This window comes from Parasteatoda tepidariorum, chromosome 3, assembly GCF_982258835.1.
Source record: "Parasteatoda tepidariorum strain Cologne lab strain chromosome 3, Ptep-v5.0, whole genome shotgun sequence".
Taxonomy (NCBI): Eukaryota; Metazoa; Arthropoda; class Arachnida; order Araneae; family Theridiidae; genus Parasteatoda; species Parasteatoda tepidariorum.
In genome coordinates this window covers 22,029,166-22,046,081 of record NC_141757.1, presented here as the reverse complement: position 1 = coordinate 22,046,081, position 16,916 = coordinate 22,029,166, and the positions used below count along the sequence as shown (strand labels likewise).

Genomic DNA, 16,916 nt, shown 5'->3' with positions numbered 1-16,916 from the left:
TAATATTACCATGATTAGAGAAAATACAAACTTGAACAGATATATTTACAGTAATTGCCATGAAAAAATGTACAGAAAATATAACCTTGATTAGAAAACATTACAACTTGAACAGAGATATTTACATTAATTGCCATAAATATGTACAGAAAATTGAATATGAGCATGAATAAATGATGATTATATATATACAAAAGTCGTGATTCATAGGCGTGAAGGTTTTACATAAATTTTGTCAAGCCCTAGTGGCGCCATCTAGTATGATCAACTTTAATTTGAAAGGGCAGTATGCAATATTTATTTTAATAATCTGTATGGAAAATTAGAGTTCTGAATAATAATAAGAGTTCAAATAGAAGTTCAAATCAAGTCAAAAAAGATGTTACTGTGCAAGAGTGGCTTCCCCCATAATCCTCTGAAGCAGTTGAAGCACTTCGTGATTTTTTAAAAGTTCTTGCAATTCTTTAATTATTGTAACCAATCTTTGAGCAAGTCCTGTTGTTGGTGGTGGTATGGCACGTGTTCCCCTCCTGCGGGGACGGGCTCTGCACCCCGTGTAGTTGGCTGTATGAGAGTCTCCGCAGTTTCTGCACTTAGGTGGTGTATTTTCATTTTTTTGGCACTCGTATGATCGGTGTTTGGCGGAGCACTTAACACATCTTGATGGTGAATTACATGATCTTTGACTGTGTGGAATTATAAAAGAAATCTTGATAGTTACAGATGTTTCATTTTTTTCGAAAAAAATGCTGGAATGAAATGTTTTACGTACCAGGTTTTTCTCTTTTTCGTCTTGCTATATAAGGGCTTTCACCCATGGTTTCAATGATCAATTATAATAAATATAGAAAAGAAAATAGCTGTTGCTCTTCGTTATAAGCATAACAGTCATGCAGCCGTAGGTGGTAAATGAGGTGCGTCGAGTATGGGGTTTGGATTGATATTGCAGGAACTATGATGCAACGATTGCTTGTATCTGTATCCAGGGGGGAGAGGTTCCACAGGTGACTAAATATATAAAAAGTGGCAGAAACTCAGATCATTCTTAATTATGTATTATCTACATTGGTTATCCAATCAGAAATGTCACAACAATGTAGCATGTGTTCTTTATGACAATAAATTTTATCTGACTCCATTTACGTATCAATAACACATTTATTTAAGTCTTTCAGTTATAAATTAATTTTTTTTTTAATCTAACATTTTAAATTGCAGTAGTTGCAATTATTTTTTCGCAAAGAACAAATTCATTTTTTGCTTCGATTTCAATGTCTTATTATGTCATTTTAATTTGTAAATTTTTTTTATCAAAACTAATTCTATTTCAACGCAAGTTATGCATTTTTAATTTATATTTATGAGCTAGAAATTGCTGTTTTAATTAATAGAATAACTAATTATTCAAATTTGAAACATTAATCTTAGACTGAATCGAATGGTTTTCCTTGTGAAAAACGTAAAAATATGTACTTACCCTTAGAGGGAATTCTTTTATTTATTGTGCTACTCTTTCAGGTTCGGCAAGGATATAAACACAGTGGATATCAATATTCCATCAAGTCTAGAAAATGTGACTGGTGTTTTGGTCGGAGTGATTGGATCAATCATAGTCATCATCACGAGTCACCCGATTTTTCTACTCATAATGATTCCTCTAGCTGTATTTTACATTTTTATTCAGGTAGGATTATTTATTTTTTTTGGCAACAAGCGTGCTCATTATTAATAATGAGCGGTTATCATAAGTTACAGTTTCTGGCCAAATTATTAGACGCACTATAATATCTATATATATATATTTCTCTTACACTGCGACAAAAAAAGCCTCATTACAACTCCCGAATGGCAACGCTAGAAAATCGACCAATGATTGCTGCTAAAAATGTCACATGCCAAATCTAGCTGAGGTGGCTCAACATAACTTTTAAGAACTTTTAAGGTGGCTTTTAAGAACGGAAACTGAAATAACCTTAAGATAGGCAGAAGTGAGTAGTCTTTGTCGATAGACCTCTATTTTAGTATTTTGTCGAAAGCGCTTTTTTCACGAATTTATATATTACAAATTTATTTGACGATTTTTGATTTATATCACGAATTTATTTGTTTTACTATTGTTATTAGTTATTCATTGAAAAATGAGTCTCAGTCGTGCTGTTACGCTTTAAGATTTTATACTATAGCACATTTCTAATAGGTTTAACGAATTACATGTCATTTATTTGAATTCAAATTAATTTTAATGACTTAGTATTTACTAAAAAGATGTTTTTTTTTTTAAATTTGTTATATCTATGGATTTGAATGATTGTTTTGAATTCTTAGAATTTTGTGTATTTGCAATGTACCTAAGTTAGTAGCGAGCGAAGCGAGCTTGGTTTGCGAAGCAAACCATATAAGATTGCGTAGCAATTTTCGGGGGTTGGCGAGCGTTAGCGAGCAGGGGGAGCAGCCCACTAGTTTTATTTAAAATCTAAATTGTCAGATGACAGCCTTATTGTTTTTACGCGGTTGAAAGCGTTTTACATTTGTTCTTGTTCGTGTATCAATTGGTTAACATTGTAATGCAATACGTTAAAAATAAATACAAATAGGAAGTATATAAAAAAAATCTATTGAATACCATTATTACCCATTACATGTTTAAATATAAAAGTATTGCATATAAACTCGTGCAAAACATGCAATTATTGAAACACTACAGGGCGTCTGATAATTTGTTCTAATTATTGTAATACACTAATATAATACCTGATATAATAAATATTATATATTTATATAATATATATAGTCTAATTTATCCAATCGTCGAATTTATATTATGTATCTAATTTAACCAATTGATACACGAACGTAAACAAGTGCAAACCGGTTTCAGTCGCGCAAAAACAATAAGGCAGTATAGTATCACCTGATAATTAAGATTTTACAGAGAAATTTATAGTGCGGGTAATAATTTGGTCAGGGACTGTAATTCCTTCTAATTAAAAGTATATAATTGTCGTAGAAGTACAGGATTCTTGTCATACAATACTCGTAGTGGACATTGGATCTTGTCTTGTTGCTCGGTACCAGCCCAAAGGCCCGATGCACCTGATATGGTATCAATAAAGGGTGATAAAAGCGTGAATTGGAATAGACGAATTGGAGAGGACAAACGTAAAACTTAAAAAAGTGAAAAGAAACGTGCAGAGGCAAATGAATAACATATTATGAAAATAACATTAATAAATACTGTAAGGTTTTTCACCTCTAGATGGCGCCACGAGATAGCAAAAAAAAAAACGAAAGAATTGAATAAGAGAAAAGGTGTGTAATAAATAGGAATTTATTGAAGTTTTTTTTTTGTATCAATACTTTTTAAAGAAGGGTTATTTTTCAATAGATGGCACCACTATGATAAAATTTAAATGCAATCAAAATTATATTTTAGGAGAAATTTTTATTGATCCTTTTAAAATTGTATTTTTGGGGTAGATTGTGGATATAAATTGTATTGATATTTAAGGAGCTTTAGATTATCACTTTTATGGCGTGTTAGTGGGTTTGTAGCTGGTTTTTCTTATGGATCTTTTTTTTTTTGTTCTGACGTCCACTGGATGCGGGATGACTTTTGAGCGAGTAAACAGGTCAGTATGGATTATTCCGCCTTGCTGAGAAAAGTATAAGAGGCGTGAAGAGTGGCTGAAAAAGTAGTAAGACGGGAGTGCCTGAAAAAGTAGTAAGACGGGAGTGCCTGAAAAAGTAGTACGACGGGAGTGCGGATCGTGCCCGATGGAATGTTGAGTTGAAACATCACCGCTGACAGGATCTATCATGGCTGTTAGAAGTATGTTCTGAGCCGGTATCATCGAGAATGAGTGTAGATTTAGCTGGAATCTCGGAATGAATTGATCCAGGCGGAAATGCTGAAAGGTTGATATTTGGAAAGAGTCCCTGGATACCGCGACTAATTACGCCACATTGATCGGATGAGCTGTTTCCTGGAAGAAAGTTGATCTGAAGCCTCAGAATAGTTGACAGGATATGATAGACGGAGTGTCGCTAGATTCAAGACGGTTGACAAGAAGTGAGCGTTCCTCGGCAGAAAATCAAGTGTTTCTAAAGAGCTGAATGGTGGTCGGAAGGTCGAGGTTCTCCTGTCCACAAGTCTACCTGCAGGCCCGGTGGGCGTTCCAGAAGGTGATCTGCAAGTTCCTTTGTATTTATAAACTCTAATTTCTTGCCTTTTTAGTAACTTTTTAGAAGAGCATTTTATTCCGTATTTTAAATTATTTCTATCCGATGTTAAGATACCTATTTTAAGATGAGCCTTGGATATTTAATTTTAATTATCTGTTGTAGGAATATAATGACTTAAAGTTTAAATGTTTTTTGTAAATTTAGAATGAGCTAGTAATTTTATTTCGTAAATGCCTCGTTTAGTGTGAATTAATTTAATGTTATGCATATGAAATTTAAAAGTGCTTTTTATCGAAAAGTTTTATCTTGAGTATAACCATTTGGAAATTTAAAAGTGTATAAATTGAAATTTTGAGGGCACATGAAGGCATCTGGAAATGATCGGGATTGTGTTTGTTGTTAATTTATAGTTATAATAAAATTTACTTTTTATTGTTAAAAGTTTCATGTACTTCATTAGTCAAGTGTCTATTTTTGAACCTGGGTAACCGTTACCAAAATTCAGTTAATAAATCACAGCCTTGCCAAAGTATGAAGGGTAACGGTACAGGTGAGGAAGAGTAGCGGAGCGGCATTTTTCTTTTTTTTTTTTTTCTTGAACGATGTGATTTACTATTATTTCTTTATTTCAATTTTATGTTTGTTTTCTTTTTGTGTTGTTGCATAAGTATGTGTTAAAACAAACTTGTTTTCAGACACTGAAACAGATTAGCGTGAACTCAATTTCACGTTATGGAAGTTTGAAAAAAGAACCTGCAACGTTTATTGATACTATATACAAATTATTCATAGGTTATTTACATATTATTCACATCATAAATTGGAGAGAATTTTATTTGACAACAGGAAAGCTATCATGGGACTTAGGGAGGATGTTTTCATGTAAGAGCTCTAGATTGAAAATATCATTAAAATTTGACGTGCCACAATTTTGTGCTTTACTATAGAAACTAGCATTGAGATTAACAATATACTTTGAGAGAATAATTAGTTTGAGCTCACCTCGGATTATCTGATTTCGTACAAAATAGGGGGAGGGGGTTTGTATAGCGTCATCATCACCATCAACAAAATTGATGTGGGCACCTGAGGTCGCTTACGGCTCTTTTCCCGTCCATCTTAAAGTTTTAACCCTAAGGTGGTGCTATCTGGTACCTGGAGTGAAAAGAAAATTAAATATTTTGTATTCTAGATAATGATGCTTCGCTACAAAAATGAGTAGCCATTCGGTTTGTATAGCATAATGCATTACATTAGATATCGATGATACATTACATTAGATATAGATAAAATCGCTTCATCGCGTAGTTTAATTTTGGAAAATGCTGTTATTTTGAAGCGTTCTTACCTGCTACATAAATTAGTAGTTTGAATTGGTAACTTTTTAAAGGATTTAAAAAACTACAGACTAATTCTTTAAATTTTTAAACAATTAGTCTGTAGTTTGGGAAAAGTTGATCATCAACTTTTAATTTTTTAGGACGTGGGTGCCATGTTTTTGGCACGGTGTTTACGTACCTCAGGTCTGATAAAGTTGACCGGTGGCTTGAAGCTACAACTTTCCTACACCCATAATGTTAAAAAAAAGTTGTGGGGCCAGTAGCCTATCACGTCCGGGTCACCAATCAGGGGCTAGTTGTTGTCGACCTCCGTCTATAAAAAGATACCCCACCGTTAGATACACTACAAAAGTGTCATTTTTTTTAAACATTATCTGAAAATTGACACAACAAACAAGCTCGAAATTTTTTCTTAGTAAATAGATACATTCCACATGCATATTTTTTATAGTATTTCTCCTAAAATGTTCTTAAAATTTTTAATTTTACTTTAGACATTTATTTTTTAGTATTTTTACCTTTCATATTTTTAAATGGCTTAATTTTACTCTATAATACGCTTTTCTTTTTTTCAGTGCTTTTACATGGCGTGTTCTCGCCAAGTACGTAGGTTAGCGTCTGTCACTCTGTCGCCTATTCTGAGTTTCTTTTCGGAGACTGTACAAGGAGTAAGCACTATTAGAGCATTTGGCGCACAATATCAGTTCATGGACAGGGAAGATCGCCAAATAGACACCAATTGCAGGGTATTCTACAGCAATACTTTACTCAACAGGTAATTTAAGAAAACAAAAAATTTCTCTCTAGCTTTAACGCACAATAATACCTCATATTTGTACGATAAAATAATGTTGTTTGCACATGTCTTTAGTAAACCGCAAATTATTTTCAAAGTAGAAAAGAAATTTATACATTAAAATGAAACAAAAAAATAATTTTTACTCGCCTGTTTTCTATTCACTTTCTAGATAGACTTCATTAATGTAATAGTGAATTTCAGAATAAGAAATGTCCACTCACGTTTTTTGCGTCTCAGAGTTTGTGGAACGTGAGACGGAGGTTGTCTGTCCGCGAATTGCCAAACCATACCGTAGGGTTGAAAGGGTTGGCGAAAATTTATATTGGCATTAAAGGTGCGTTCTCGCCAATCGACAAACAGCTGTGCTCTTATGTTTTTGTTTTATATCACAGACATAATTGTTTGTATCTGTCCCTGTCCGTGTTTCGTGTTATTCGTTTATTACTTTATGTCCAGCTGCAGGCTAAAATCAAGATGGTTTGATTGCAGTGGGCCACGCCTTAACAGTTTAAAAGTTATGCTTAAAATAAAATAATAAAAGTATAAGAAACATAATAAACACAATTTTGTACTTATATTGTTACATTTTTGATATTATATTTTGTAAAAATATTATATTTTTGAATGATCTGACGTTGCTGTTGAAGCAAAGTATTTATTTATTTATTTTTTTTATGTATTCTTTTATGCTGAATCAAAAGTGGTTAAAATAATGTTGATAACACCTATATTTAAGACTTTCTAATGACTTTGTATACGGGGTGTCCAAAATTTATATAGACGGTCCATTTTCCAGAGAAATACACATGGGATAAAAATTCATAACAGATTTGATTAGATTTGTTGTGAATTCTTATCCGATGTGTATTTCTCTAGATGAAATAAAACTACAAATTTGATGATTGACGTGTATTCCTCTTGAAAAAAATAATTACGAATTCGAAATATTTTCAAACAATTATTCAATGCTAACAAATGCCCTTCAGGGACAGATATAAATAAGTTATAAAATTTATAACTATATTTATCAAACATATCAACTATTTGTATAGTTATAATAATTTCTGCTCACAACTGTAAAATCAATTGTTATATCGCTACCACTACAAATAAGCTTAATAAAAAAGTGTGAAAACTGTAAGCCTATTTTTCTGAGAAATCTAATTCACATCATACAATGTTAAACTAGTGCCACGTGGAAACTGAATCTGTATACTTAGATTAAATATGAGGAATAAATTTTGATTGTAATCTGAAAGAATATTTATGTTTATTACATTAATTAATTTAAGAATTTTTGTTTTTCAAAGACTGTGCTGATCTTTTAAAAATTACACTTGAAAAACTAATAATTGATTAGCGAAGTGAAAGAAGTAGTTTTAAGAAAAATTTTCCTATTCATAAATTTAAAGAAATTTCGATGATTAATAGATGCTGTTTTCAGGAGATTTTACATTTAACGATAAAAAAGGCACCAGTATTTCATGCTGTTAAATACTAAATATCATATTTTCACTTCTTTTAACCTTAATTGATACAAAATAATGAAAAAAAGAATTAAAAAAATGTTTAATAGAAATTTTGCATCAAAGATTAACGATTTAAATATTATGATAGGGACTTATATATTTCGTTGATTGTTTTTGGGCAAGAAATAGAGACAAGATATTATTATTTATTTTCTCTTGTCAGCGTAAACTTAAGTAATTTACTCAAATTAACTAAAATTTCATTTAAAACCTTCTGTCACTAAGTTCTTCAACTGTACAACTGAAAGCATTCATGAAGATGGTTGAGAAATTAAATCTTTCTACATGGTTTCTTTTCAGGTGGCTGGGAGTAAGGCTACAATTTCTGGGCAACATGGTGGTCTTTATCACTGCACTACTTTCTGTGGTGGAAAGGAGAGAATTCAGTGCAGCAATCGTTGGTTTAACATTGTCTTATGCTCTCAGTGTAAGCATCTCTTATCTCATTCACCAATCTCATCTACCATCGAGGAATTATTTACGTTTTAATTTTCCTATTCTACATTCTATGTCCGAACCACAAAACATCGTAAATGAGAGGTGACTGTTTACAAACCATGCCATAAAAATTGGCAAACTGCTGGGGAAAAAAAACTCGATCCAAATTAGTACCCCCGTTTTCGAGTTATTAGCAAACATACATCAAGATATTTAGCCGACCAGCTGGCCGAGTGGTCAGCGTGCCTGACTGCGGAGCCGATGGTCGCGGGTTCGAATCCTGCTCAGGGCATGGATGTTTCTTTCTCTATGTGTGTGTTCTATCTCCTTTGTGTGTGAATGACCGGATTTGTGGTTGTGTGACGTGGACGACGTTGCTCCACCGCCGTGGCTTCGCCACGGGTGCCCAATGGGTAACGAGAAGAGATTAGCAGTTCTGGCATTTCTGAGGGCAATGGGACTACGACCCAAGTGCCCGCCATTAAAAAAATTTAAAAAAATAAAAATAAAAAAACATTAAGATATTTCGCTTTCACATTGAAAGAGAAGATATACAGGGAATCTGCTACATTTCAGATTTTCAAATTTATGACTTTCCACGACTAACTCCAAGAATTTTTCATGATCTAACGAAGTTACTACTTTCGCAGACAAAAACACAACAATAAATTTAAAAGAGCATTATAATAACGTTAATTGAAATGTGTAACCAAAACTGTTATACTCTGCATCTTCATGTCTATAGATTTTAAATTTCAAAAACTGAGTAAAGAAAGAGTTAAAGCTATAAAATAGCTCGAAAAAAATACAAAAGCAAATAATTTTTTTCTCTTTTTTTCTGCAGAATCATATTCTGAAGATACTTTTCTTGTTCATCGGAAAGGAAAGAAATACTCCTGATTTTTCTGTTATCATTTCGGAATTTAAAAAATTCACAAATGACTGGCTTGCTTCAGCTAGGATATTAAATTGATAAAATAAAATAAAAATATTAATAACAAAAATTCTGAAATCACAGAAGTTTTCAAAGATAACTCGCTCTAGAAAAGATGTTTTTTCCTTCATTTTTTGAAAGAACTCCATAATTTTTAAAGAACATGATAAAAACATTTTATATTTAATGAAATATTACTCTGAGAGGGGATTTTGTTACAAATTCAGATATTCGGAACACTATTAAATTGGGAGAGGGGGGGGGATACCATTTTAAAAATTAGATTTTTCAACGACCTAAATCCATGACTTTCCGTGATTTTTTTTTAAAAAATAGTTAAAATCCTGACATTTCATGACAAATTTTGTTCAATACCGAAATTTATGACTTTTTATGATTTCTCATGACTTTACAGGTGCGCAGATGTCCTGGAAATATTAAGCGTTCTTTTTCAAAAAATGCAACTCGTTTTTTTAGGTTACAGAAAATTTGTCAACTTTTGTGAGGTTGCTAACGCAATTAGAAAACCACATGGTCTCTGTGGAGAGAATTAATGAGTATTCAGACTTAACATCCGAAGTAAGTACCTTTATTTGTTTAACATTCTCTGACGAAGCGATTAAATTTCAGCTGATAATTTATATCATAATAATGTAATGCACAGAAAAATAATTAACGTAAGTTTTAGAATTTTTTTTTAAAATTCTAGGGAACGTGTGAAATATTAATCGTTTGCATACTTAGCCAGTTTTTCAATATTCATTATATGGATGGCTTACTGAGTTAAAAACAGTAATTAGATTCAAAACCAGAACGAAGTCTTGAAAACTTCCGGCTGACACTTCCGCTAACGTTATGTTTAAGGAGCGATGATTGGACAGTCTTAATATTCTTGGATGCTTAGTCGAGATTATATTTAAATTTATACATAATTTTAGAAATCATAAAAGGTAACGAACCATAAATTGAACCATAATTAACCATGTTTTAAACAGTTATGTTATCTACATTACTGTTTAAAACATGATGGCAAACCTTATATGTTATCTACAGTTTTTTATGTTTTCAGTTAAAGCGAAATGGATTTGTAAATTGAATGGTAAATAATACCAACAATATTGTAAGCAGTACAAGTACAATAACGATTAAGGATAGAGTATTTTTTTTAAAGCTTAGACGTAAAAATAAATCGGAAATACTAAATCGGAAGTTTTGTTACGAATTTTAACTGCAAGCTCCACCTCTGCTTATCCTTATATGGTTAAACACCCATGGAATGCCTAGGCAATGTGTGAAATATTAATCACTTCATAATTTTTCAGTTAATTTTAGGACTCAATAAGAAGCTAGATTTTATACATTGACGTTAACATTTAAAAAAAAAAATTTAGTGTGATAGAAGTTTTGCAAAAATAAAATGAATCGCTATTTATCATCCAGCGCTTGATTTTAAAAAATTATTATAGTCATTCATTAATATGTTACATAGGATGCTGATTTCTTAAACAATTATTGCAGGCTTCTTGGGAAACAGAGTGCAGCGATTGTGTGCCAAGCAATTGGCCAAGCAGAGGCGCTATATCCTTCAGAGGCTACAAGATGCGTTACAGGCCTGGTATGGATTTAGTTTTGAAAGAAATAAACATGGATATTGCTCCATCTGAAAAGGTAAATCCTTTCTTTAAAATACAATGCACCCCCTTAATATATACTTTTTTAAAAACTAAAGTTGTGCAAAGTCCCGTAATGGACAGATTGTTAAGACACGTTTCCCAGCAGATCACCGAAGTCAAACATCACTGGCTGCTATCAGTGGGCGAGTGACCATCTAGATCAGTCTGCGTAGGGACCGAGGGTGTGAGGTATCTGTTCTGTTCTACCGTAAAGTGCTCGTCTTCGCGTGCAGGTCGTCGGGCTACCGAAGCGGGGGTGCCATCCCCTCTGCAGAGGATCAAAATTGTGATGGCATGTCTTCGGATCATCCTCAGTGATGTTTCCCAGACCGTCGCCATTAGCCCATTGTGCAGCTCTAGTGCGACGCAAATGAACTACAACAACTAAGTCGCAAAAGTATACTTAGATAACAAATTAATAGTTGTGTAAGGTAAAAAAAAAGTAAATTTACTGTTGTTTTAAGCCATTAAGGCACAGGAGATTCGATTGTTCTTGTTGTCCAGTGGCGTTATCTATGGCCAAGAATTCGACTTCTGTCACAGCCACGGGTCACACCCGTTTATAGGACGGACCCATTCATACATCCATTCATTCAACCACATATCGCAATTTTAACCTGAACCACGATCAATCTCCAATCCAGTACCCCTAGAGGTTCAGTTTAGTCAATTTACTCTTAAAGCATATTAAAGAAAATTTGCTAAGTTCAAATTATAATATACTTGTCAAATAAAAATTCAATTTATATATCAGTTGTTGTTGTAGTTCATTTTTACGTCGCACTAGAGCTGCACAAACTTCCATAAATTTATCATTTTTGGGTGTTTTACAATGCGTTAAATTCTAGAGTGTAAAAAATGATACTGCTGTTATGAATTAAGTAAATTTTCCAAAAAATAAAACTAACTACATAATTTATTACTCTTTTATTTCTTTATACATTTAAATATTGCTTAAAGTAAGAGTTATGTTCATTACTGCATATTAATAGAGCCGCACTGATCGCTGGGTACCTAATGTTTCTTTCAAAAATAATTATGATTTCGCATCAGTTCCATAGAAATCCACGTTATACTGTGAAAAAACTAATGTTTCTAGGATTTTTCATAATATTTAAAATAGTTCTAGAGATAACTAAGTTAAGCTTATTTTCTTTCCGTATTTGTTTCATTTGAGGACATAAATACATAATGTTTAAATAGGATTGCTGCAATGATACTTTTGTATTTTAATAATAGTATTCAAATTTTGTGCAACTAGAATACTATTTTATAGAGAAATTTTCGAAAATCAAGAATTGTTAAAATATATCATGTTTTGTCCAACAACAAAAATTTGAAATTGACATTTTGCAAACAATTTCAATTAACACCATTTTTATTTTCCTTTTCTTAAAAATATTTTTCCCCCTACTTTAAACTGCAGTTTTTGACTGTTATAATTCATATTAAAACTACTTTTTTGCGACAAATTATTTGACCACAATCAGTTGTAGAAAATTTGAACGCAAACTTTTTTATATTTCTTATACAGTACAGTGTTTGTTATACTTTTGCATTTCGATTTTGCTCCAATTTCGATAATGTTTCTCACATACAATATTGTTATTTTAGGTTGGACTAGTTGGAAGAACTGGAGCTGGAAAGAGTTCTCTAGCATTAGCTTTATTCCGTGTCATCGAACCATCGAGTGGTTCTATTCACATTGATGGCATAGATATTTCCATATTGGGATTGCACGATCTACGCTCAAAGATCACCATCATTCCTCAGGTTGTAGACTATTTTACGTACTACGATTTATCTAGCATTATCTCTAGCATAAGCTTTACACCATTTCTCTGAACCTTTCGGTGGTTCTATTCACATTGATGGCATAGATATTCCTATATTTAGATTGAACAATCTACACTCAAAACTCCCCATCATTCCACAGTTTGTAGACTATTTTACGTAATACGATTTGTCTAGCATAAGCTTTACACCATTTTTCTGAACCTTTCGGTGGTTCTATTCACATTGATGGAATAGGTATTCCTATATTTCGATTGCACAATCTACACTCAAAACTCCCCATCATTCCAGAGTTAGTAGACTATTTTACGTAATACGATTTGTCTAGCATTATCTCTAGCATAAGCTTTACACCATTTTTCTGAACCTTCCGGTGGTTCTATTCACATTGATGGCATAGGTATTCTCTTATTGGGATTGAACGATCTACGCTCAAAACATTGAATTGAAGTTGAACATTGGTAGTCGTAAACCCGAAAAATTGGATCGGCTGTTCAACGATGGTTATAAAATATAAAATAAAAAAACTGTATATATCAGTAATATCTTTGACTATCTTTAGGATCCTGTTGTGTTTGCCGGAACGCTGAGACTGAACCTGGATCCTCTGGATACACACAGTGATGAAGAGCTTTGGACAGCCATTGAACACGCTCATCTGAGTGATTTTGTCAGTTGTCTGGAAGATAAGCTAGATTACCAGATCACTGAAAGTGGAGATAATCTCAGGTACTCTCAAAAATAATTACAAGAAACATAATTTTATAGAAATTTGATACAAAACACGTACAGTGTTTAGAGTTTCAGAACACGTGACGCATTGGGCGGAATGTAATACACATTAATCTCACAAGCTTAGAAGATTGTGCTATTTGAAATATAATATATTATTAGAGCATCAGAATATTAGTCATAATAACCCGCATTGGTAAATGATAATAAATATTGCTTGCTGAGATAGCCTGGCTGGTAGGGCATTGGGCCCATGTCCAAGAGGGTGGTGGGTTCAATGCCAGCCGACCAAAGACTCCCCGTGTAGTAAATGGTGACTGATACACGTTAAATCTATCGAGTCACAAAGACTTCCATGTTCCCATAACAAATCATGCCTCTGGGGGTACTGATCGAGGAGTTTCCTTGTCTTCTGGATTGGTTCAAAATTACAAGGCTACGGAGTTGAACATTAATAGTCGTAAACCCAAAAACTGGGTAAGAAGTTCAGCGATGGATATAAAATAAATACTGATGTGGTGATAGGTTCGCCGCTCATCTATCTTCGCTTACTTCACTGATAATCATTATCACAACAGTTGTTATTCTTTGTGGTCAGCAACATACAACCGGTCACAGAACCGGTTGTAGGTTGGTTCTGCCATGTCCTACAACCGGTTCGCAGGAGAAATACCTCCTGACAATCGATTTGTTTCTGATGCACTGAATCTTCGTACATATGATGATCTGCTGAATCTGAGTGTTGCTCACCCTGTAAGTTGTTTTCCTGGATAGCATACTACACTGAGCAGTTCCCCGCGTTAGCTGCGTATTCGAAAAGCTGGACTTGTCCATTTTACTGGCGATCGAAATGGGCTGCAGGTGGAGTAGAGCAGAACTCTGTACCCATGGCAACACTTCGCATGCTTTCCCCATTAGCGTGTAAAGAGTCACAGGAGAAGGAAATATGTACGTTAACTTCTGTCTTCATTTCAAAATAGATTAAAAACTTTTCAAGTTAGGAAGCTATATGGAAATAAAAACTACACTGAACATAGTTCCAAAAGAATATTTGTGGCAATTAATATTTGTGACAATCAAATGCGAAAATTATATAAAAAAAAGGGGGAAAATATCGTACTACATTTCTATAAAACTGAGAAGCGCATGAGAGGGAGGGGTGTAGGGTCAAGCCATGGAACCGGTCTTTTCCGCAGATGGAGCATTCGAGCGTTGCGATGGCGAATATTCTTTGATAAAGATACGATAAAGGGGTGGTTTGCTGAGGTCATTCTAAATTGGCCAATATCTACTTAGTTTAAGCATAAATTTACCCCCACAAAATTTTTAAAAAAAATTGGCTGTTGATTACTGACACTTTTGACATATGGTGCCTGGTAAGTGATTTTTTTTCTCCTCCAATACATCAGCTTTACTTATTTATTTAGTTCTCTTTTAAATTCAGTGTTGGTCAGAAGCAACAATTGTGTCTTGCGAGGGCACTTCTGAAGAAGACTAAAATTCTGGTGTTGGATGAAGCGACGGCTGCTGTAGATTTAGAAACAGACAAGCTCATTCAGAACACAATCCGCACAGAGTTCAAAGACTGCACCATCATCACCATCGCACACCGGCTGTACACTGTCCTTGATTATGACAGGTGAGTAATTTCAGTATAATTGAACGTTAAATGTTAAAATGGCATTCGATTATTGTCCTAAGAAAGTACTGAATCGGTTTTTTTTTTAACCCTTTAATGGGCCCTTTATTTCTAGTGAAGGTAAATTAAGGTATTTTTGGAATTGAAATTGTTTTAAGAACAGTAATTAATATTAAAAAAACTCATTTAGTTTATAAAAATGCCATTTTTTTGGTGGTAAATATATTTAACATGACCTATTAGGAACTTACTGACTTTTATTTTTCTTTACTTATAAAATAAATTCCTTAAATGCTACAAACTTCGAAAGGAATTGTGTATTTTATAACTTTTACGCGTTTTTTAAAAGTGACAAATGGTTACCAATTTTATTCAAACTCACTTCAGGAAAGCTGAAGTTATTGAAAAATGGAAAACTAAATTAAAAGTGGTAAGACGTGGTGGTAAGTATACTTACCACGGCCTTCAAAAGGGTTAAAAGAGAACAATACATTGGTTGATTTTATTCCTTTTGATTATGAGGCGTAATTCCCCACCATGAGTTTTATGAAATTTTTAGTCTTTTTTTTCTTCTTTTTTTTTACTCTTAGAGTTAATTATATGACAAGAAATGTCTTAAGTTTCAAATTTTCCAAATTTAAAAAAAAAATAAGTTAAATCCAAAGATCTTGCAATGTCATATAGCTGTATCTACTTTAAGAATGAATGTTCTCCTTATTTATCGAAATATGTCCAGTAAGACAATGAAAATATAACTTTTTTTTAAATAATTTCATGATATATATATCGTAAAAGATAGCACGAGTTAAATTTCTGCCTGACCTGTTTAACTTTTAAAAGCTTTCATAGTGTTTTGAAAGCAGATTTGCACAATTTAATAGCGAAATAAAACGGATCTATTATGCAGTCGCCGATGATTACATAACTTCAATGCCGCAATGGAACTTGCAACAGAGTATAGTATTCTGAGAATAAATCAATTATGATATAAGATTAATTTTTACTTTTTTTTTCTTTTTTCTCTGCACAGGATTCTGGTGATGGACAGGGGAAGAATTGCAGAAGATGGTGCACCAGATGCCCTACTGCAAAATAAAGATTCACTTTTTTATGAACTCGCCTGCGCTGCAGGTTTACTATAATGTAGCCGGACTGCTTTTATGGAACTTTGAACATTTTAGTTTCTCTTTTTATTTGAAAATCTGTGTGTGCTTGTCCCGTTCTTAAACTTTTATAATAATAAAATGAATGAACACCATATATATGCAAGTTTATTTTCATGGCCTGATTGATTTATTTAATTCATAATTCAGTCTCAGATGCTTGCAGAGAAACTACAAGCAAATTTTAGAGACTTTCATTTAAAAAAAAAATAACAAAAACGTATACAGTTTTTTGGAAGCGTAGTAAAATGGCAAAACTCCCTGCCTTAACGTAGGCAGCGCATTTCTACGTTAGCAAGCTTAACTACTCATTGGGTAATGATTTTGTCGTTTTCTTTCATCAGTTGCCTTTATGCAACAATCTTTTATTTGTTTTATTCCTGGATTTTTTTTTCAGTATTTACAAGTTTTTTTTATTGTCTGTAGTGAAAAAATTCACGTTATTGAGGGAAAAGAAGAAAAAAAATTGTCTAATGAAAAAAAAAAGGTGTTTTAAAATTAAGCTTGCAGGAAATTCAAATGGGAAATTTTTTTTCCCTTCGAGTCATCAAACAATTCGAGAAGCATAAGTTCAATTTAACGAGGTATGACATTTTACGGTCTACTTTTCAGGTAGAGTTTTTATCACATGATAAAAACAGGTATTAGGAAGAGAACTTCATTATCTTTTTAACCATTAATGGTAAGAGAACG

The 16,916-nt window shown here is 33.0% G+C and overlaps 1 protein-coding gene across 1 annotated transcript in view; it reads left to right on the top strand.

The window, feature by feature from the left end:
• The window catches only part of LOC107440407 (multidrug resistance-associated protein 1), a 50,437-nt gene extending 34,117 nt beyond the window's left edge, over positions 1-16,320 (top strand). Inside the window, exons 2-10 of the mRNA XM_087160039.1 lie at positions 1,519-1,684; positions 6,098-6,297; positions 8,151-8,277; positions 9,700-9,801; positions 10,741-10,890; positions 12,510-12,668; positions 13,252-13,418; positions 14,866-15,060; positions 16,091-16,320. Of these exons, the coding sequence (XP_087016165.1) occupies positions 1,519-1,684; positions 6,098-6,297; positions 8,151-8,277; positions 9,700-9,801; positions 10,741-10,890; positions 12,510-12,668; positions 13,252-13,418; positions 14,866-15,060; positions 16,091-16,202 (1,378 nt within the window). The 3' untranslated portion in view covers positions 16,203-16,320. The remainder of the gene's footprint in view (positions 1-1,518; positions 1,685-6,097; positions 6,298-8,150; positions 8,278-9,699; positions 9,802-10,740; positions 10,891-12,509; positions 12,669-13,251; positions 13,419-14,865; positions 15,061-16,090) is intronic.
• Positions 16,321-16,916: the final 596 nt, after the last annotated feature.